General features: G+C 41.8%; 1 protein-coding gene and 1 long non-coding RNA gene across 4 annotated transcripts in view; one reads left to right on the top strand and one right to left on the bottom strand.

The window, feature by feature from the left end:
* The window catches only part of RARG (retinoic acid receptor gamma), a 1,508,256-nt gene that overhangs the window by 1,309,170 nt on the left and 177,754 nt on the right, over positions 1-21,332 (top strand). For all 3 annotated transcript variants that reach the window (XM_044083859.1, XM_044083858.1, XM_044083861.1), the window contains one exon: positions 3,196-3,344. In XM_044083859.1, the coding sequence (XP_043939794.1) occupies positions 3,196-3,344 (149 nt within the window). The remainder of the gene's footprint in view (positions 1-3,195; positions 3,345-21,332) is intronic.
* The window catches only part of LOC122811794, a 732,112-nt gene that overhangs the window by 622,289 nt on the left and 88,491 nt on the right, over positions 1-21,332 (bottom strand). The window lies entirely within an intron of this gene.

Raw genomic sequence — 21,332 nt, 5'->3', positions numbered from 1 at the left:
GTCCCTATCAGACAAAATTGCAGAAGATACCTCAGATTCAAAGCTGGTACAATGCACTACCAATTCTCTGAACTGCCCTTTGGCTTATCTACTGCACCCAGGGTCTTCACAAAGTGCCTGGCACCAGTGATTGCATTTTGCAGACAAAAAGGAATTCAAATATATCCATACCTGGACAACTGCCTCATTCAAGCAGAGACAAAGGACATTCTTCTACAGCATCTGGCGTTTGTGAAAAAGTTGATAATTTCTCTAGGGTACACAGTAAATGAAAAGAAGTCAAAACTAGTGCCCTCACAACAGATTACATTCCTGGGTGCCAGCTTAAATACAACGGCCCAGATGGCTTACCAGGCAAACAACTTCAACTAACTCAATATTTTCAGTTACTGGCAAAAAAGTCCCATCTCCCTGCAAGAAAAATTCTGCAGGCCCTGGAATTCATGGCATCCTGCATACTACTAATACCATATGCCAGACTGCATATGAGGAAATTACAATGGTACCTAAAAAGTGTTTGGACTCAACACTCTCACAGTTTAGAAGCAGTAATTCAATGATTCCCTGCCTACAACATGAGTTTTGATGGTGGGCACAGGCATGTCACCTAAACAAGGGTCAGCCTTTTACCTAACCCACAGCCAGGCAAACTCTAACAACAGATGCTTCGGATTACGCCTGGGGAGCACACATGGCAGGAAAATGCATTCAGGGCAAGTGGACCACAGACCAGATGCATCTTCACATCAATCAAAAAGAGATGTTGGCTGTTCAAAATGCCCTAACAGCTTTCAAGGACCTTCTACATCCAGGACAACTATTACTAAAGACAGACAACACCACAGTAATGTGGTACATAAACAAGCAAGGGGGCACTCATTCTTATCCCCTATGCAGGCAAGCCATGACCTTGTGGAACACAGCTCTAACGTACCAAGTTCACCTGCAAGCACAATTCCTGCCAGGAAAGAAAAATACTCTCTACAGCCTTGAACCAGGTCTACGTGACTGCACAATGTCTGCGTCTTCCAAGGTGAGGGCTGCTGCCAGTGAGTGCAGTTTCATGCTAAGACTCCTAGCATTTAGCAGCATAACCTTGAGGTTGTTTTTTGATGAATTTTTTACGTTGAGAGTTTTGTCCTTGTGACTTTGCCTAAAAAGGCACAATGGGGGTGGAGCCCTTGCCAGTAGCCGAAATCCCAGGGATGACAGATGAAGACCATCTCTGGCAAAGCATCAGGTTCTATCGATCATGTCATCCCAGGCTGACAGAAAATAGATACCCTCAGAATGACACCAGAAACTAAGCCAGTTGTTGAAGTCAATGATTTTCTCTTTATGTTGTGGTCTCATCCTAGACGAGGGTAATATGCTGCTCAAGGCTAGGGACATACCTGCCTGTGACACATGATCAGAGAGCTCAATCATGTCTCTCTTCATGTAGTCCAGAGAGGTACATCTCAAGTCGTTCACACCAACATGTACTATGACCGAATCATAATGGTACTTGTTCTTGAGAGACTTGAGTGCCTGCATTATTTGACAAATCCTAGCACCAGAAAGACAGATGATGGTGACTTTCTCCTTGTTCAACCTGAAGAGATGGGCCTCTGTGCGTCTCACTGTAGAGTCTCCTATGAGTAAGATATTTGGAGTGGATGTGCATTGCCTTATGGGCTTTGATGGTGACACACTTGTGCTTGTATCATTATGTGTATTGTGTGTTTTGGGTGTTATGTTTGGTTTAGTGTGTATGTGTTTTGGACGTCTGTGGTGTTTAGTTAGATTTATTTCTGAGCACCTCTTCATATGTTGCCCTATGTGTATGCTGTGTGTTATGAATAGGAGTTGTGGTAGGTGGGCTGACAACCCACTCTGTATTGCTATCTATTGCACAAGAGAGCTGTGATTCCAGATTCATAATGTAGGTGCATCTCTCCCAAATGGTACAGGAATGATTTAGAAGTAGGGGGTTGTCAGTGTACTTGAGATAGTTGCCACACTGCCTCAGTAGACCAATATCAACGAGGCGAAAAGGAAGGAAACTGACAGTTCTTGGCCCCAGGAATAATCATGGTCTGGCTATAACAGTTGAAGAGGGAATACAGCAGGGGCAGATATTAGTAGGTGTAGGTATGAGGAACTCTGGTTTAGGTAATATTTGCAAGGCTTGAGGCAGGCATCTGTTGTTGTTGTTGTGTCTTTCGGCTTATCCCGGTTAGGGGTCGCCACAGCGGAACTCCGGTCCGCTAATGTTTGGTAGTGGATTTTTACGTGCCGAGTTACCAGCCCTGATGCACAACCTTTAACAAAGGTACACCCATTGACACATGCCTCCACACAGAAGACGTTCTAGCTGAGAATCGAACGGAGCAATGTCTTGCTGTGAGGCGACAACGCTACTGCAGCACCACTACCGCGGGTGAGGCAGGCATCTGTATGAAAAGGAAAGGCACACAACACCTGCACAATTAAAAAAGTAACTTCTCTAAAAAGTGTTAAAAATTACACTCCAGTCACTTTCTCTTCACACCAAGCAATTACTATAAAGAATGTGAGATAAGATAATGGGAGACCATCCCTGCGTGCTTGCATCATTTAATGAGGTGACCCCCCCAAAAAAATATTGTTAAAATGAGTTTGCCAAGCTTGGACAAAATACTGCAAAATTGAGTCGTACAAGTAAGCATCTGTTGTTGGAGCCTGTCTTGAAGATTTGATGATATGGTGAGTGTAAACATATGTAGTTTTTCCATCAACATATTCTGATACAGGTGAGGCTCCACCTGCCATGTGAAAAGGCAAAAATGTTGAAGACTGCAGACTTTTTGATTAGTAAGTTTTCGGTCATATCAGTAATCAACGGAAAGTTCATCAGTTGCTGCTCAGTGTACATTGTATTAATAATGAGTGCAATATCCAGGTCTGAACAAGCCTGAATAATTCTGGACGCTTGCAAAAAAAAAAAAAAAATGACATGCAAGAGGCTGTCTTCATGTTCATAGTTTAAGACTAATTTTACAGAAGTTTCACAGTGTGTTAACACAAAGTGCAAGTCAGTTTTTTTTTATCTTGCCACAGTACACCACAACATCACAAGCTTGCTGCCATTGGTTTTGTGTGAATGTCTTTTACTCACATTTGATTTCCATTTCAGGAAGTTCTCATATTTTCTTGCTCTCTTTCCTCTTGCAGCCATGGAAACACAGAGTACAAGTTCAGAAGAGATGGTTCCCAGTTCTCCGTCCCCACCACCCCCTCCTCGTGTGTATAAGCCCTGCTTTGTGTGTAATGACAAGTCATCTGGGTATCACTATGGAGTCAGTTCCTGTGAAGGATGCAAGGTTAGCAATATAAACAACTCACAACTGCATGTGTGTCGTAATGAAAATTAACAGTGTGTGAATTGAAGTACATATTGTCATAGGCAGGGGATGAAAATACTGTACACAACAGATTTTGCAGTGAAGTGTTAGCTCAGCATTTGTGTGTTCTATATGTATTTGCATATGTGCATGTATGAATGTATGTGATAGTCATTTGTCCCTTTCCCTCTGTCTTTGCTTAATGGCATTCCCTGGATAGCTGAGTATAAACAGCTCTCTTTATGTCTCCAGGCCACATCTTTTTTAGACAAATGTTATGATAGTGATTGATTATTTGCCTCTGAGTCAGTAACTTTTGGTTAATTATGGTACCTGTTTAGGAATGTTCGGTAAAGGCTCTGCTTGCTTCGTTGTAACTCAGTGCCTATTCTGTTTAGGAAAGTGACACAGTCTGGACATTTGCATGTACTTTTCTGTTAAGGTAAGCCCTCTTGCCTTCTTCCCTGTTCACTTGCATGTACTAGTTGTAACAAAACAAGCTAGCCACTTACATGTACCACAGTAAGCCTTTGTTTAGATCTAATGCAATATGCAACCGTTTAGATATATGGATATGTATTCTTGTAGGTATAACACAACAGGTTGCTGTACAGGTGTACAGAATTTGTGTATAACAGTGTGTATTCAAATATATATATATATATATATATATATATATATATATATATATATATATATATATATATATAGGTCCACTATGTAATCCTGAAATACTGAAATCCCAAATTTCAGTATTTTGAAATTACATAGCCGAAAACACAAAATTCTGAAACCTGCAGAAACGCAAAATTCAAAATCCTGAAGCACGGAGATGTTGAATTTCCACTTCTGCTGGTGCGGTGTATGGATGGATGGGTGGAAGTTTAGGTAAGTATGTATGTGTAAGTGTGTTGGTTAGGGGCTTTAGTGTGTGTAAGTATGTGTTGTGACTGCGATGTGTGTGTGTGAGGGACTGTAAAATGTGTGGGTGTGAGTTTCCATTGTGTGTCTGTTTGTGTGATCTTGGAGTTAGAATATTTAAGTGGGGGGGGTGCAGCCCCCCACATGGGGGATGCAGAGGGGCTTGCCCCCCTGCTTATCTGTAGTGTAGTATTATTTATTTGATTGTGGAGGGGGGTGTTGTATGTATGTGTATGTGTGTGCTATATGTGCAGAGTACGTTCGGCATTTTACATTTCATGGTTACGGGGTTTCGGGATTTTGTGTTGTAGTTTTGTTTTCGGCTATGTAATTTCAAAATACTGAAATTCGGGATTTCAGTATTTTGGGATTACATAGTGGACCTATATATATATATATATATATATATATATATATATATATATATATATATAGCAACTTTGTATTGGTTTAACACAAAAGGCAGCCAGTTTAATGCACCACATCACTTAGTTACTAAGATCTTGTATAACAAATGATCACAGAGATGCAAAATTACTTACTTATTTTGGTGTTCAAAAAACATGGCTGCACTACTAAAAAGGAAAAAAAAACATTACTTGTTTAATCCACCTGCCATTTAGAAATACCATTCACTGCTCACTGTCAATTACTTCTCATAGCCAAAGACAGGTTTTAGATCTGGAATATTGTCTGGGTTAAATAGTGACTTTTGAGTACCCCTGAAGGTACAAAGAACCCACTCAAAGGTAGAAGTGAAAACATCCATAAGCCATGCTTCTACAGAGGAAGATAACTTGTCCCCTAACTTCAAAGTGACAAAGAAATAATCTGCTTTCTGGTGTAACACCAAGTCTACATATCTGGCCAAGCATGCCTCCGCTATGGCCATAACCCCCTTAGCTTGTAGACAATCTTAATTCTTTGTAGACAATCTTAATTCTTTTGGATACTACAGAATATTCTCTTGGCCACTAAAAATGTTCTGCTTGCTACCATAAGCATTTTGCTTTCTAAAAGACACCTTATTTTTTATGGAGTGATGTAATATCTGTCCAGTAGTAACACCTAGAATGCAAACTCCATAACCCCAAATCTCCAAAATCACAGCTTCCAGAATGGTTTTATATGCATCAGCTGAACACTAAAAAATGTAGTTGTGTGAACCATTTTTCAGCTCTTTGAAGAGTTTCTTTTTCTTTGCAGTTGATTGACTGTGGAATTGATACATATAAGTAAGGGAGTTGGTGTGAGGGAAGTTGCAGCACTTTCTTATAAAATGCTTTAATGTAACAGAGATGCCAGAGGCACTTCTGCTGTATATGTGTTTGTTTGACTTATCTATTTTGCTTTTGGGGTGTTAGATATCAATGACTCATTGTGCATCCTGTTGTACTGAAGTGTGTATTGGAATTAATTTGGCCTGTTGGAAATGGAGTTACCACATTATGCTGTTACATCTGCTTAGTTCTTTAAATTTTAATACTACCGCAGATATAGGACTCCCATATTTTGACTATTACTTACAGAGAATTATGTAAGTTTGTCAATATTAACTTGAAAACTGCTTCATCTAAATGTTTGCATTTCTTAACAATAACAATCTGTAACTGCTGCATCTCTTTGGTCCTAGTTATAAGCAAAAAATATATATATATTTCTATGGATCAGCTTACCTGATGGATTGAAAGCAAATAAATAACACTATGTGGTTTGTTTTAGTATATTATTTATTATTTATTGACATTAGTTAACCGGGTTTGTCCAACTGGGCTTGTGGCCCATTTTCAGTGGAGACCCAGGGAGAAAAGCTCCGGTAGTACATTTTTAAACAAGTACAATTTTAAACAATATTGATATAATAGCAGTTACAGCAAAAAGATTCACATTTGTTGGGTTACATGCATAAAGTTAAAGTCGCATTAAAAAGAAGCTCAGTAACATAATTTTACATTGATATAGTTCAACAGGTCAACAATAAAATTTTTTGTTTGTATAAAATGATGCAAATGCAAAGTAGACACATTGGAGAGAGACGTGTAATGAGGTACTAAGTATGGACCTTTTGAGGATACATTAAGGGAAGGAAGACTAGGTGGGGTCATAGCAAGGGCAGGTTCTGGAATTGAGAAAATAAGCTTTTAGTTCATTTTTAAAGTGTGAGGTGTGGGAGATTGAACGTAAGTCAAGGGGAAGTTTGTTCCAAGCATGGGTAAGGGAGTGTTTGTAGAGTAGTTTGCCTACTGGCCTTTTTGGGTGGTAGACATCAAGTAATTTTTAGTTAGAAGCACAGAGGGTCCTGGATGGATGTAGATGGAGACTAAGGAAGATAGAGATGGACAGAAGGAGGTTTTATAAAGAATAGAGTGTAGCATATGGAATTGATAAGATAGCAGAAATTGGGGAAGTTCAAGCCACTGAAGTGAGTTTAAAGAAATGCAGGGGTGTGAGTTGTATGAGGAGTTAGTAATGAATCTGGCTATTTTATGGTAAGTCTGTTGGAGTTTGTTTATAGTGGAGGATTGGATATTGGTAAGAACTGGGGCGGCGTATAAGAGGGAGTGGAGGAGGAGTGCCTGGCCCAGGGTAAGTCTAGATTCAGGTGTTAGGAATTTTTTGTTCCGATATAGCAGACCTAGTTTCTGTTTTTTTTTTTTTTTTTATATATACACTGGAGTATGTGTAGGTTGAACTTTAGTTCATCAGTGATAATGACCCCTAAGCGTTTTGTGTGGGTGTCACAATGTCTTGTCTATATGTACCAAAATGTGAGTTGTAATTGGTAGTAACAACAACAGCTATCTCATTACAGAGGTTACCAACCTTAATTATCAGACTTTCGGCACACAGATCAGTATAGCAATTTTTGCCAACCTTTATTTGTTTGTTTGTTTGATTACTGTTAACTGCTTTCATCATACATAAGAACTATCATTTTTATAACTTCCATTTATACTGCCATTTGGCTTCAATTCAGGAAGAAAATGATCAGTGTGGCATTGTTTGTTTGTTTAATAGTTAATGCTGTTTATACTCCACAGCAGACCCACTGCTATTTGAACCTCAAACGCCTGGCACCATAACACCCTGATCATGGATCAGTGCTATCCTTTGGTCTTCCACATGCTGCCTGCTGCTCCCTTACTTTGGACTGTGCTTCGAGGAGCAACCCATTGGTGTGGCTCCAAACAAAACTCTACAGCAATTAACGTGGTTTTTACAACCATCAGAATTTGCTGACTGTTGGCTCGGTGAGCCATTGTAATGAAGCAGATAGTGGACTGCTGTGTGAAAGGATAGTTCAGCATGCTAAGGAAGCTGCCACCTCTCACCCTTTTCTCATTTATCTCCCTCTTAGAGGAAGAAAATGATGTAAAATGTCACCTTTTTTTTCTAACCATCCCTTAAGTAACACAGTGCACTAATTGCTCCACCCAGCCACAGTAAAGGGTCTCTTTGCAGATTAGTGTTTACGATTTTTGGTTAACAGCTCCAGGGTCTGAGGCTTACTCTTAGATTCATAAGTTCATTGAAAATTACTTGGCTAGCTGCCCTTACAAGCCATTTTAAGCCTAGCCGATTTCCATTTCTGTGTTCGAAATAAACTGTCCAATTTGGTTGTAGACTGACCTTACCCATCCTATGTATTACCCCTAATGAGAATAACTGGGATCATAGCATAGACAATTTGAGGGAACCCATGCATGGAATAAAGCATTTAGGATCTGCCTCTGTCCATTAGTAATACAGGGGTAATTTTTCTGTTTCCCATCTGTAGATTTAAGTTGCCCTTAAAAATGAACAGGGATGAACTTTGTTTAATGCGGATGGGGGAGTCTCTTTCACAGCAGCAGTATCATATGTGAAATATACCTGTCCCTACAAACCTCATTATTTCCTGTCACTGTTTCTAAGGAGTGTATATGTTCTTTACATGTCTGCATGGGTTTTCCCTAAGTCCTCTTGCTTCTTACTATATCATAACAATGTTTTACATGACCTGGCTACTGCAAACTGTCTGCTGCATTTACTTTTGCCTCAGTAGCCTATCTGCATTGTACCAGTCTGGTTAATAAATAAATTAAAATTAAAAATAAAATGACTACCACCCTATAACTCTTCCAAGGGAATGGAAGCTGCCCTAGGCACTTGTTTCTTCCTTTCCTTGGCTTGTCATCTAGCTTCTTAGGCTTATCAGTGAACCCCAGTGGATGGTGTCTCAGTTTGCGTGAAGGTCACTATGATACTGCACCATCTAGAATCAGTAGCATCATCAGTGAAACTGTTTTGAGAGTAAGATACAGAATAGTGATGTTTTGTGGGTAACACTATTGATCTTTGTCACATTATTTTACAAGTACAGCAACCCCTGCTAATTTAGGCATTTTATTTTGTCCATTGTTTTTAATCAGATCAAAGCACTCCTATATTTAAGCATAACAAGGTGCCCAGTTAAGTCTCCTGCATCATCATGACCACCTTTGTTTTGATATAATAGCTGTTCACTTATGTGTACTATATATTCTTCTTAAATGGACCCCCAACCATTACAGTGATAACGGCACATTAAGACAGTTTCATGGTGGGTATTACAAGTGAAAATGAGCCAGCACACAGCAAGGTCATATTTGTTTTGCAACAAATACTTTTATTTAATGTATTTCCTTCTCATCCATGAGATGATGACAAGCAAACCAGTTTCATCAACAACTGTCTTCATCAGTGATGTGGTAAAGACACAAAGTAATGTCTTTGGATTGCTCCATGGCACAGAGGGACAGAGCCCTGACCAAAGTCTAAGAAACCAGATTTTGTTGTTGTATCAGGTCCGGGGGGGGGGGTATACATTAATTCATTGAAATACGTATTCATCGAACCACTCACCCTCTAGCATTCCAGAACACATACTGCACTAAATCAACCCCCCACTATATTTAGCAACCCCAAGATCGCACTATGGTGGCGAAAAAGGGCAAAGTTATGTTGATGGTCCAGTGGATCTTAACCCTGAGAAAATTTCTGTGGTTCACTGTTTAGCTGTCAATGAATATATATTTGATGAATATGTATTTCGATGAACTAATATAGACCCATCCAAGGGAACATTTGAAAGCTGGCATCCTATTGATTACAGAGAAGCAGTAGGCACAGCTGATGGCCACTTGTTAAAGGGGAACAAAAAAAAAATGGAAAAAAAAGAAAACAATTCTTTGGATTGTAGGCTGAGAGGATTAGGTTTTAGTTTAATTATCATCTGCAGCTTATGCAGTAACTAGGGCAATGGGCAGATCCATGACTACGTGCAGTGAGTGCTGGCCAACAAAGACTGTTTCTTCAAGAACCTGTCTGTAGAACTACATGGACTATAGATGCTTCACTGCATGTTTCTTTTTAGTAGTAGAGTGCAGCATGATTATAATAGACACAACTGCTTGTGTATTTAGGTGTGCTACATATATATCATTATTAGTAATTTTTTTTTATTAGAGATCTTTTAAATTTACATTTATCCATTATCTTTCCATTTAATTTCATTATACTCCATGCATATTACATGGGTTGTGATGGTCCCTATCCATGAAAAGTTGTCCAGTGCCCCTTTTTAGATGCACTGCAACATCCTGTTATAAACATGTACTGCACTACTAGACCATTTAGAAGTACAGCCGTGCCTGCTGATACATAATAGCTGAAGTGCTTTTTACCTCTGTGTACTACAGTGATTTACATTAAGTATACTGTACAGCAGTCTGTTCTGGTTTACCTTAGTACCCATTTGTGCAGTTGTAATATGGCATCAGTTCATTCAAATGTAGCAGTGCATCATTAATTTCCATGCACAATACTGCCTCTGTATTTGTTTGTTTGATAAACTTCTTAGCTATTTAAAGATATTATCGTGCTCGACCATGTAGGTTTAATCCAACACCTGTTACAAAGGTGCAGTCAGGTATTCATCTCCGTATACCACAAGATTGTTCCCTTCTCTCAGAAGTTCACAGCAGATGAGCTTAAGAGCAGCAGTCAAGCAGATCTGTTTGATGCTCTGGTGATTCAGCTTTCCTCCTTTGCTCATAACAGAAATTGCCCTTGAAGTATAGACATAAAGGTCATTTTTGCCAGCTAGTGGTCTCTGCAGACATTGGTACTTACATTCTGTAGTTCAATGCTCCACTCATTTGGACATCAAGTCGTAAAACAAACCAGTTTTGTTTAGGTATGTGCAAATAAAAATCTGACTTTGTGTTTTTCTTTTTCACTCCTTAACTCTAGATCATTCTCCAACAATCTTGAATGCAGTTTTCCCACCCTATACCCAGTGCGCCAGGGGTATACAAGAGGCATCCAATGCCATTTTCTTCAGTCTTTCTTGCCGCACGGTGCCCGAAGCAGAAGCAGTTCGCAAGTGCCGGTCGGCCGACTCCTGAGATTTTCAAATCAAATTTCAGACCGGAGTCTTCAATAAAGCTAAGTACCCCGTTGGGGAACCTTTTCTTGCCACAGTCCGATGTCAGAAAAAGTTAACAATTGCATTTCTTGTGGGAAGCAAATAATACCTCATAAGGACTTTCATTCTTAATGTATTCCTTGCCTAGGCCCAGACCACGATGTCACAGGTTGTCGGTTTTATGCTAGATTTAATAAACAAACTATTAAACGTCGGTTTGATTTCGCCCGACATTATTTTGGTAGGAAATTTAATTATACCATGCCGTCAGAGCAGCCGACGACCGGCATGCATAAAAAAACGCAAGGATAAGGACAGGCAGCCTCGACCCAAACCAGACTCCGAGGCCTCTGCTGGGCCAGTCACCAGTTCTCCGGTTTTCAGTGAGGCGCCTACGCAGCCCCTGATGACTGCTAATTTAGAACCACAGATGGCTTCTGATTCCCAACCGGAGAGTACTAGGCCGCCACAGCCTTCTTCTTTAGGCCCTTCCGACTCCAGAGCAGAAGGAGATTCTGGAGCAGTAGAAACGCCTTCAGTTGCAGAAGGTGTCTTCAGACCGACTACACTCACCATTAAATCTTATGCTAAGCTAAAAATTCCTTTAAAAACAAAAAAGACTGTACATCAGTCTCGAGTGCAAGGCCCCATGCCTAAGAAACAGATGCTTAAGATGGCTGAAGATTTAATTACCCTAATCAGGGGTTCCCATCCCCCTCCTGATAAAAGGCCAAGACAAGAGGAGGATTATGCTTCCTCTGACCAGGTTTCAGTTTCCTCAGATTCTTCTGAGGAACAGGAATACTCTTTTCCCCCTTATGAAGATTCTGATGCTGAGGAGTCTATTCCCTCAGCATCTCCCCCCCGAAGACTACTCCTTTGGGGGAAACTTTACATACCATGAGGGAACATTTCCACTGGGAAGGCCAGGATTACTCTGATTCTAAGAAAAGGCTCCGAGAGTTCCTTTTACTACCCCAGCACAGACCACTTGCTATCCCTCCCGTGTTAGACATTGTGGATGATGTTTACTTAGAATCTAGCCTTAACCCAGACTCTCTACCTCCTGCACCAGCCAAACCAGACAGATACTACAGAGTCCCTGACTCACACACATTCCTACATAAAAGCCCTGTTGCTGATCCGGAAACCATTTCCCAGAGTCCCAAAGGGGTTAAGGCCTCTATTGCTAAAAATCCTGTACCCTCTGAAAGGGATTCCAGAGCACTAGATAAATGGGGAAAGAAAGTATACACCTCAGCTACTCTAGCTATGAGGGGCTTAAATTGTCAGTTTCACATGCTGAAATATCAACAATTCCTGATGCCTCAATTAAAACAAAAAATGAACACACATTCAGAGCAGCCTGATTTCAAGGAAATGCAAGATTTGTTGCATGCAGCAGAACAGGTAGGCAAACATACTTTACAATGTGGATTTGATTCATTGGAAGCTTCCAGTAGAGCAGCAGTGACTGGGTCTGTCATACGTAGACATACTTGGTTAAAAGAACAAACCCTTCCCGATCATGTTAAAGCAAAATTATTGGATGCACCTTTACAGCAGGATGTTTTATTTGGTGTAAAAGCAGAAGAGGTTTTAAAGAAAATGGAGGATAAGGCAAAATCTATGCAGACAGTCAAGGATTTTTTACAGGTTCAACCCCCTCATTTCAGCAGAAATTGGCCAACAAAAACTGGTCCTTTCCAGCTTCTGACAGACCACAGAGGGGCAAATACAGATGCCCAAGGGGCAGAGGTTATCCACAAGGCCCTTACAAACCTCGCCAATGGGGTGCCGCTACCCAGAAAGGAGGAGAAGACAGGCCCTAAGCTAACAGAAGACAAACACAATGACTTAACCCTCAGACTGCCAAGCAAATCTTTCTTGGCAGCTCCCTTGGGAGGAAAATTAGCTCTTTTTGCAGACAACTGGCACATCATCACAAAAGACAAATGGGTCCTAAACATTGTCTCACAAGGATACAGATTCCACTTTCACACCTTGCCAAGGATAAAATGAATGCCAAACCTGCCACCAAATCAGTGGGCAGAGGCACAAAAACAAATTACAGCTCTCATGGACATGAGAGCCATTCAACAGGTACACATGAGCAAGGACAAGAATTTTACTCAAGACTCTTTCTAGTCCCCAGAAAGGACAAAGCCTGGAGACCCATTCTGGACCTTTCAATTCTAAACACGTATCTGCAAGTACCCAAATTCAAGATGCTAACACTACAGCAGCTTCTTCCCATGCTGGGCAAGAAGGCTTGACTAGTAACGTTGGATCTCAAGGAGCCATACCTGCATGTCCCTATCAGACAAAATTGCAGAAGATACCTCCATTTTATTGCAGGTTCAACCCGTTATCAATTCTCTGCACTGCCCTTTGGCTTATCTACTGCACCCAGGGTCTTCACAAAATGCCTGGCACCAGTAATTGCATACTGCAGACAAAGAGGAATTCAAATATACCCATACCTGGACGACTGCCTTATTCAAGCAGAAAGCAAGGACATTCTTTTACAGCATCTGGTGCTTGTCAAACACCTTTTAAGTTGCCTAGGGTACACAGTAAACGAAAAGAAATCAAAACTATTGCCCTCACAGAACATAATATTCCTGGGTGCCAGCTTGAATACAATGGCCCAGATGGCCTAACTCATGCCAGACAAGCAACAACAGCTGACTCAATACTTCAAAATAATGGCAACAAAGACCCAACTCCTTGCAAGAAAAATTTTGCAGGCCTTGGGATTCATGGCATCTTGCATACTCCTAATACCATTTGCAAAACTGCATATGAGGAAATTACAATGGTACCTGAAAAGCGTATGGACTCAGCACAGCCACAGCTTGGAAACAATGATACCACTCATTCCCTGCCTTCAACAGGAGTTTCTATGGTGGGCACAGGCATGTCACCTCAACAAGGGTCAGCCTTTTACCTTACCCACAGCCAGGCAAACTATGACAACAGATGCATCGGACTATGCCTGGGGAGCACACATGGCAGGACAGTGCATTCAGGGCAAATGGACTACAGATCAAAGGCATCTGCATATCAATCAAAAAGAAATGCTAGCTGTACAGAATGCCCTAACAGCTTTCAAGGACCTCTTACATCCAGGACAACTCCTAATAAAGACGGACAATACCACAGTAATGTGGTACATAAACAAGCAAGGGGGCACACACTCCTACCCCCAATGCAGACAAGCAATGACCTTGTGGAACACAGCACTGACTTACCAAGTTCAACTACAAGCACAATTCCTGCCAGGAAAGAAAAACACATTGGCAGATGACCTAAGCAGAAACATCATGGATCCCCGCGAGTGGAAACTAGATCCACAAGTATTTGCAATGATAATTCAAAAATGGGGACGCCCAGACATAGATCTGTTTGCCAACCCCCAAAACTACCAACTTCGATAATTTTGCACAAGGACATTCCACCCACTAGCTTGGAAAGTGGACGCCCTCTCATTCAGTTGGAAAACATTAACAGTGTATGCCTTTCCTCCACTGCCTCTTCTAGGAAAGGTGCTGCTGAAAGTCAGATTAGAGAGGCCACAATTGATACTCATTGCTCCAGACTGGCCACGCCAGCACTGGTATCCAATACTAAGGAACATGGCCCACGGCCCACCATGGATTTTACCCTAAAATCCTCACCTGCTCACTCAGCAAGACAGTCAGATTCTACACAGCCAGCTCAAGACTATAAATCTGGCTGCATGGCAAATAACCTAAACAACCAGCCAACACCTCTATCTAAAGCCGTTATGGATGTCATTCTGGAGGCCAGGAAGCCCAGCACCAGGAAAGCCTTTTCAGACAAATGGAAAAGATTTTGCGCCTGGAACCAGGCTAAAGGCCAAAATCCCCTTGTTCCAAGCATTCCCCAGATTCTACAATATTTAACTGAGATGTTGCACAAAGGACTTTCTTTTTCATCTATTAAGATCCACGCCTCAGCGATTTCAGCTCATTACAACACGGATCCTCCTTTATTTTCACATCCACTCCTAAGACAATACCTCAGAGGGGCTAAGAACATAATACGGCCTAGGAGAGTACCAACACCAACTTGGGAATCTCAACTTTCTTCTGGAAAAGCTTACACTGCCGCCTTTTGAACCAGCTATTTCAGCTGATTTAAAGTTTCTATCATGGAAAACTGCCCTGCTGCTAGCAATAACTTCAGCTAGAATAGTCTCAGAGCTACAGTCCCTAATGGCAGTGGAGCCTTTCCTCATTTTTCATCAAGACAGAGTCGCTTTATGAACTAACCCTTCCTTTATGCCAAAGGTGGTATCTAGTGTGGCCCTAAACCAAACCATTCATTTACCCACCTTTTTCCTAAGCCCACAGAACAAAGGAGAAAGACTCCTGCACTCTTTGGACATTCACAGGCAACTACGTTACTACTTGGATAAAACTAAGGCTTTCAGAAAATTTGACCAGCTCTTTGTATCCTATGCTGCAGGATCACAAGGAAAAGCTATCTCACAACAGACCATTTCAAAATGGATAGGACATTGTATACGTTTCTGCTACACACATCATGGGAAACCAGTACCTGCTAGCATTAGGTCCCACTCCACCAGGGCTACAGCTACATCAACAGCCTTTCTCAGGGGGATACCAATCAAGGATATTTTGGAAACTGTAACTTGGAGTTCAGTGCACACCTTCACCAAGCACTATCACTTACCTCTATACTCTAAGACTAGAGCTGGCTTTGCCAGTGCAGTTCTGCAAGGCCTTCTAGCCTCTCCAAACCCTGTTTAACTCCACCACCCATCCTTAGCTTTGGGATTCAACCAAAGTGTGATGACTGCAGCAGTGTAACACGATGAACATAGTACAGTTTTGTACCTACCATAAATGTAGATGTTCGAGTGTTCACACTGCTGCAGTCCAGGTTACCCTCCCTCCATCCCCTCTGACCTAGCTGAAATATTCTATACCTTTCTATCTGATACAACCTTTGTGGTGTATTTGCTTGTAACTGAAGGTATTCTTTGTATATTCTTTACATGTTTTATTGGCAATATGTATTGACCACCTACTGGGGTGCACCTGACATCTGGGGCAAGAATAACTGAAGAAAATGGCGTCGGATGCCTCTTATATACCCCTGGCGCACTGACGTCAGGGAAGAAGCAACAGCAACCGACGCCGGACCAAGACTTTGGAACTCTGGCCGACTGTGGGACCGCCTGATGGCAGGATAACCCAAGTGTGATGACTGCATCAGTGTAAACACTCGAACATCTACATTTATGGTAGGTACAAAACTGTACTTTTTGTGCCCATTACCACTCAGGTAACCTGTTCCCTTTTTTGGGGAAAACAAAAACTTCTAAAGTGTAGGCTGAACTTTATTCCTCTGAGTTGTTAGGCACCCCCCCCCTATCTGTCCATCCCCAAGATGTATGCTGTCATCCTGTCCCTTAAGTATCTTCGACATCCATACGATGTTTCTCATTCTCACCCAGCTTCAGATGAGAATAGATTTAGCTCCTGTAAACTCTTTTTATACTCCCTTGCCCTACATTCCTTTTTGTTATAGTGGCAGCCCTTCTTTGTATCTTTTTGACTAGCTTCATCAAGGCTATGTCTTCCATAGGTTCATTGGTAAGTACTAGGCTAGCTGCCCTTGTGGGCCATTTTAAGCCTAGCCATTTTCCCTTTTTGTGCAGCAGTTAACCTACCCCATGTGGTTAGAGATTGGCTTTACCCATCCTATGATCAATAATTATATATTACCCCTAATGAGAAAAACTGGGATTCTGCTGTCCTTTTCTTCTCCTATCCATCTGCCCACCATCCCACATTCTACCTCATGTTAATTGTATAATCCTCTTGATAGACATTTGCATTCCAGCTTAGTTGTCCCAATTGGAGATAGGTGAAATCTATCAGTGGCACAGCAAACTGTCTTCCCATTTCCCCCAGTCATATACTAGTGCAAATTCCTACTTTTTATTAGAATTCCTAAGCCAGACATTGTAGTCCCACATTAGATCCACTATGTTTCCTTGACAGTGTGTAACCCAAATCACAACTGCCCATCTAAAACAGCATGATTAACTGTCAGTCAAAAACTTGTTGAGAGCTTGACAGCCTAAGTACACGTATTCAAATATCATGTGCATACTGTTAGTTTGTAATACTGCCTGATGAAAACACAAAATAAAATCTCCCCCGCACCATCCCCTCACTCCATGTTAGGAGCCTCACTCTTCTCCACCTTACTTTAGTATTGTTACTCCAGAGCCTGCTGCACCCTGGGGAAAGAATGATGAGGTACACACAGAGAAAACTTGGTTTGTTGTTTATCCTGGACCCTGCAAATCTCAGTGATCAAGAAACAAAATATAGCTAAGCATTGACACCTTGTGTTATTCCTCCTGCGTGTACCACTTCTGAAATTTTGTCGCCTACCATATGCTGACTGAAAACCTGAATCTGCCTCCTTTTCTTGGATTCCTGCCACTTCTTCTTGCACTACACAATGCCACTTACCCCTCATCCTGTTACTTGATTTCTCTCATCTTTAAACCCCTTTGTTAGGTACTTTTCATTCCTGCTCTTCTCCTCTAAATTTGGCACATTTACTCTTGCCTATTCTGTTCTGCCTACCTCCTCTAGTCCTCCATTGTCTTGAGACACTCCCCATTTTCCTGTTCTCTCCCCTCTTCTGAGATTGAACGGTTCTTTGTCTAATGTCATTTTTCTGTTCTCACATTACATCTACCCATTGTTCCTGTTATCTCCCTATAGGTCTACAACTGACTAATGCAGGCTCAGAGCTCCCCTCCTAAGTCACACAAAATTATTTCAGCTTTTTGCATCCTGTTCCTACAGGCTTTGCTCCCATCTACACCATAATTTTGTGCATTTCTGTTCAAAGAGACTATAATATATGCTGGTGAAGATTTCCAAGTCAAAGCCATCTACTTCCTTCAAAACCTACTTCAAACCATCAAAACATAAACTTAGCCTATAAGAGAGAAAAATCACTGCTATATAGCAATATAGTAAAAACATTGCAATGTTATCATGAGAATAACTTTCCTACTAAATATTGTAACATACAAATTGCTGCATGAAAAACATAACAGCAAGTAATATTCATTGTACCCCACTACAGAGGCAGTCATTCTCCATAGCTACTAGTGAAAATATCTTTTATAAAAATTTGTCTCAAGAACTTACTTAGCAGGACACTCAGTGCAGCTGTTTTTAAGATCATAGGTAAGGCAGCATATGTGCTTTTTACCCACCTAACCTCTTGTTGAAGCACAATCTGATGTTCTTCATGTTTCACTGTTGCAGTCATCACACTTGGGTTATCCTGCCAGGGGTAGCCCACAGTCGGCCCGAATACCAGAGGTTTAGTATTTCTGCGTCGGTTGCTGTCGGTCCGGGACTGACGACAGGTCGTTAGTGATATAAAATCAGGCAGCTGATGCCATTACATCAGTCTTTCTTGCCAAGGAGCCTGAAGCAGAAGCAGTTCACATGAGTGCCGGTCAGCCGCTACCTGAGTTTTTCATTTCCGAAATTAAAGTTGAAGTCTTCTAAAGCTAAGTACCCCATTGGGATCTTTTTTTCTTGCTCTAACCAATGTCAGAAAAAGTTAACAATTGTCTCACCTGTGGAAAGCAAATACCACACCAAGATTTCCATTCTTACTGCGTCCCTCATTGTCAGTTTTGTGCTTTGTTCAATGCCAGAACTGTACGTCGTTAGGCTCTTATCGTAGGTAAATACTTTCGCTCTCGATCTCCGTATTCCGACATGTCCGGTAAGCCATCTGACTACCGATCTTCTGAAAAAACATAAGGATAAAGACAGAGACAGACTACACAGGTCCAAAACTGCCGATGATGGTTCCGTTAAGCTAGTTGCCAGTTCGCCGGTACTCAGTGAGGTACTTTTGCAACCCCTGATGCCCACTTCTATGGATTCGCAGGCTGCTACCGAGACCCGTTCGGAGTCCGGTATGCCACGAGACTCTTCTTTAATTAAGGATCCTGCGGATGTCTCTATCTTGGATGGGTTCGGAGCCACTGAGCAGGCACTGGCTTCCAAGGAAGTTCTTCGCACTACCGATATTCGACACAAACCGACTTCTTTCATGTCTTCAGTTCTTTCTAAAACTACTGAGTTTCTAAGGCCCAGGGTACTAACTACGCCTAAAAAACCAACGACCCAAACTCAAGTACCTGATTCCATGCCTCAATCTCAAATGCTTAAAATGGCAGAAGACCTTATCATGCTTATTAGGGGAAGCCAGCCTACCCCTTCCAAAAGAAAAAGAGACTTGTCCCCAGCAGCTTTATCTGACCAGGAGTCCGATGACTCTGAGGTTTCTGAATATGAAGACATGCCCCTGTCTGCTTATGAGGATTCAGATGCAGAGGAATCCATTTCCTCTGTCTCTCCTCCAGAGGATTTTTCTTTTGGTGAAACCCTACATACTTTGAGAGAACATTTCCACTGGGAATGTCAGGATTATCCTCAGTCCAAAAAGAGACTCAGGGAATTTTTAGATTCACCACAGCACAGACCCTTAGCTATTCCTCCTGTCCTGGATGTTGTGGATGATGTTTTCATTGAATCCAGTTTAACTCCTGACACACTACCACCTGCTCCCAGGAAACATGACAGGTGTTACAGAGTCCTTGACTCACACAAATTTCTTTTCAAAAATCCTACTGCGGACCGAAAAGTTATCTCCCAGGGACCTAAAGGAATAAAAGCAACCACAGCGAAGAATCCCAACCCTTTGGACTTGGATTCCAGAGCTTTAGACAGATGGGGTAAAAAAGCATACACCTCTGCAACTCTTGCCATTAGAGCACTAAATTGTCAGTTCCACATGATGAAATACCAGCAACATACAATGGAACTCCTTAAGCAAAAATTATCTACCTTTTCAGCTTGTGCAGAAAATAAGGAATCACAGGAGCTTATGCATTCTTCAAACCAAGTTACTAAGCACACCTTGCAATGTGGCTTTGATGCCCTAGAATCATCCTGCAGGGCAGCAGTCACAGGTTCTGTACTTAGAAAGCATGTTTGGTTTAAGGAACAGATCTTGCCAGACCATGTCAAATCAAAACTATTGGGCACACCATTGCACAAAGACAATTTGTTTGGCACCAAGGCAGAAGAGATCTTAAAAAAGATGGAAGAAAAAGCTAAATCTATGCAGACAGTTAAAGACGTCTTTCAAGTCCAGCCTCCGAGGTTCAGTAGGCATTGCCCCTCCAAGCACTGGTCTTTTCCAGCCCCCTTAAGGCCAGCTCAGCAAGACCTAGGGGAAGCATACCCCCCAGATTACAGTCCCAGGGAATGCAGAGATCTAAGCAATGGAGTTCCTCCACTTCAAAAACAGGGAGTGCAAAGCCACCCCCTTATGGAAAGAACTCACAATGACTTTACAACTCCACCACTTACCTCTGCCCACCTGCTTGTGCCCCTAGGAGGAAAACTCTCCTCCCATGCAAAAAACTGGGCTTCCATCACCAACGACTGACGGGTCCTCAACATAGTGTCCCAGGGATACCAATTTTATTTCCACACACTGCCTACCCCAAAAGGGTTCCCAGATCTTCCTCCAAACCAGTGGGCAGAGGCCCAAAACCAAGTCCATTCCCTGCTCTCTATGAGGGCAATACAGCCTGTTCCTGCAGATCAGATAGGCCAAGATTTCTATTCCAGGCTTTTCCTGGTACCCAGAAAAGATGGCACCTGGTGCCCAATCCTTGATTTATCAATTCTAAACACCTTCCTGGTGATATCAAAATGCTCACCCTCCAGCAGCTTCTTCTTATGCTATCCAAGGATGCTTGGTTAGCCACCATAGACCTAAAAGAGACCTATCAACACATCCCATTCAGGGATTCTTGCAGGAAATATCTACATTTCAGGGCTGGATCTATGCACTTTCAGTTCTCTGCTCTTCCCTTTGGCTTATCCACTGCTCTCAAGAGTTTTCACAAATTGCCTGGCTCCTGCCATTGCTTTTTGCAGACAAAGGAATATTCAAATTTCCCCTACCTAAATGACTGCCTGATTCAGCCAGACAGTCAGGAAAGGCTGTTACAGCACCTGACCTTTGTAAAGGACCTACTGACCTCCCTGGGGTACACTATAAATGAAAAGAAATCCAAACTAGTCCCCACTCAAAACATTATATTCCTGGAAGCAAGCCTGGACACAGCATCCCAGATGGCATTCCTTACGCCAGAAAAACAAGCCTACCTGACAGGCTGCTTCTCTCAACTAGCCACCAGAACCAGTTATCTGCAAGGGAAATCCTGCAAGCTCTAGGGTTCATGGCTTCCTGCATTCTACTCATTCCATATACCAGACTGCATATGAGGAAACTTCAGTGGTATTAAAAAGCCTTTGGTGTCAACACTCTCAGGACCTGGAAGCTATCATACTTATGATACCTTGTCTAAGGAAAGATTTTCTTTGGTGGGCAGCAGCATGTAACCACAACAAGGGCCTTCCCTTTTCTCTACCCCATGCCGCCCAGACCCTGACCACAGATGCATCAGATTATGC

The sequence above is a fragment of the Protopterus annectens genome, chromosome 9.part0 (genome assembly GCF_019279795.1).
Source record: "Protopterus annectens isolate FY-2018-M chromosome 9.part0, PAN1.0, whole genome shotgun sequence".
Lineage (NCBI taxonomy): Eukaryota > Metazoa > Chordata > Ceratodontiformes > Protopteridae > Protopterus > Protopterus annectens.
This window is presented reverse-complemented; position numbering and strand designations above follow the sequence as displayed.